Source organism: Teleopsis dalmanni, unplaced genomic scaffold (assembly GCF_002237135.1).
Source record: "Teleopsis dalmanni isolate 2A unplaced genomic scaffold, ASM223713v2 unscaffolded_contig_2601, whole genome shotgun sequence".
Classification (NCBI taxonomy): Eukaryota; Metazoa; Arthropoda; class Insecta; order Diptera; family Diopsidae; genus Teleopsis; species Teleopsis dalmanni.
This window is the reverse complement of record NW_024033983.1, coordinates 1,775-4,328: the sequence shown is the minus strand read 5'-3', so window position 1 is coordinate 4,328 and position 2,554 is coordinate 1,775. Positions and strand designations below refer to the sequence as shown.

Genomic DNA, 2,554 nt, shown 5'->3' with positions numbered 1-2,554 from the left:
CAGATCATTGCTAAATTGGTGACTCCGACGTGATTTCGAAAAAGTTTAAATTTAGAAATATTAACTTCTGAGCTAAATATCTAATTATCGAGCTGTGATGTCAGTTGCAGACGAAGGTGTAGTAATGGCTTCTGATAGTGGAAGTGTCGTAAACCGTGTAGCAGTGAAGGTGCCACCGTTTTGGCACGAGCGACCGGAGATTTGGTTTGCTCAGATCGAGGCGCAATTCGCAGTAGCTGCCATTACGAGTGACATCACACAGTTCAACACGGTTGTAGCAGCGATTGAGTCAAGTGTTATCGCCGATGTAAGTGATGCAGTGCTTCATCCTCCTGAAACTGGAAGATACGCTAATTTAAAGGCTTGCATCATAGAGCGGTACAGTGAGAGCGAGCAGCGGAAGATTCAACGGTTGTTGTCAGAAGTTGAACTTGGTGATAGACGCCCAACACAGTTGTTAACGGAGTTGACAGCGTTAGCTAAAGACAAGGTGAGCGATGAGTTCCTTAAGTCTCTTTGGCTGAAGCGTTTGCCACCACAAGTGCGCGCTATTCTGCAGGCATCGAACGTGGCACTAGCAGAACTGGCGAAATTAGCAGATCGTATTTGCGAGGCGGGTGATTTTCAACAGATAGCTGTAGCGTCAGCCTCTGATTGTCCAGCCTATTCTGAGAATGCTGTGATTTTACGAAGGCTTGAGCAAATCGAACAGCGTCTGAGTCGTTTGGATTTACGTCGTAGTGAGTCGGTGCAAAGTCGATCGTCATCGAGGAGACGTAGGCGAACTCGTTCCCGACCAGGAAGTCATCCAGATTGGTGCTGGTATCATGAAAGGTTTGGTGATAGAGCTAATGCTTGTCGGCAGCCCTGTAGTTTTGTGGCAAGCTCTCATCAGTCAAAAAACTAGGCACTCCTTCTACGTCGTCGAGCCGAGAAGGGGTTAGTGTTCGTATAGCTCGACTTAGTATTAAAGATCCCGCCACGTCGACCGTTTTTCTCATTGATACTGGTGCGGACATATCAGTTTTACCGAAGTCGTTCTGTCGTTGGAAGCAAAGGGCTATCAGTGTTGCATCAGTTAATTTATATGCCGCTAATGGTACGCCTATTCAAACATTTGGCGAGCGTCGACTGCTTTTGTCTTTGGGTTTGCGTAGAGATTTCCCGTGGACGTTCGTGATTGCGGATGTTAGCTGTCCTATTGTTGGAGCCGACTTCCTTAATCACTATGACTTGTTAGTGGATTTGAAAAGGAAGCGGTTAGTTGATTCGAAGACGACTTTGATGATGAAGGGTAAGGCTGCTGTGTCTCAAGAAGATACTGTTCGTGTGTGTGGTTCAGTTTCAGCTTATGCTGAGCTGGTTAATGAATACCGTGATTTAGGCATTATGAGTGCAAATCGGATGGGTTTAGTTACTAAGGTTGAACATTGCATCGAGACATTTGGTGCGCCGTCATTTGCTCGTCCCCGACGTTTAGTTGGAGCCAAACTTGAAGAAGCCAAGAAGGAATTCCAATTTTTAGTCCAGACGGGGATTTGTCAACCTTCGAAAAGCTGTTGGGCAAGTCCACTTCACATGGTTCGCAAAGGCGATGGAAGTTGGAGACCGTGTGGCGATTATCGCATGCTCAACGCGCAAACTAAACCTGATCGGTATCCGATTCCGTTCATTCATGATGTGACGAGTATTCTTCATGGTAAAACTATGTTTTCGAAGATAGATTTGCAGAAAGCGTATCATCAGATACCGCTTGCACTGGCAGACATTCCGAAGACAGCTATTACAACTCCGTTTGGCCTGTTCGAGTTTCGCTTTATGACTTTCGGTCTCCGTAATGCTGCCCAGACGTTTCAGCGTTTTATGAATGAGACTCTAGGTGATTTTAATTTCGTTTTTGCGTACATCGACGATATTTTAATTGCGTCAAAAGATGAAGCAGAACACAGAATGCATTTGCGACTGGTTTTAGATCGACTTAGAGAAACTGGTTTGACCGTGAATTTTGCCAAGTGTAAGTTCGGCTGTTCCGAGTTCGAGTTCCTTGGGCACGTTATTAGTGCAAAGGGTTTACGTCCTCCGGAGAGTAAAGTTCAAGCTGTTCGTGATTTTCCTCTGCCAGCAACGGTTAAACAGCTTAGACAATTCTTAGGCATGGTGAACTTTTATCGGCCGTTTCTGCGTAACGCTGTGCAGAATCAGCAGCGGTTGTTTCATCTTACACCAGGTAACCGCAAGAATGATAAGTCGGTGATTTCTTGGACTCCAGAAGATATAGAGGTTTTTGAGGCTTGCAAGAAGGATCTTGTCCAAGCTACGTTGCTTAACTTCATGGCTCTGGATGCACAATTGACGCTCACGACTGATGCTTCAGACGTTGCGGTGGGTGCTGTTCTCCAACAAGTAGTGAAAGGTGTGACTCAGCCATTGGCATTTTATTCAAAAGGTTTGAGTCCAGCGCAGACTAAGTATAGTGCTTATGATCGTGAGTTGACTGCTATCTATCAAGCTGTCCAGCATTTTAAGTATGCATTAGAGGGACGTGATTTCGTCA

The 2,554-nt window shown here is 45.5% G+C and overlaps 1 protein-coding gene across 1 annotated transcript; it reads left to right on the top strand.

Moving 5' to 3' along the window:
• Window positions 1-214: 214 nt before the first annotated feature.
• LOC119664755 lies at window positions 215-907 on the top strand (the record flags this gene model as incomplete). Its single annotated transcript, XM_038074181.1, has 1 exon — window positions 215-907. A coding segment is annotated over one exon (693 nt), but the record flags the coding sequence as incomplete, so codon positions are not given.
• Window positions 908-2,554: the final 1,647 nt, after the last annotated feature.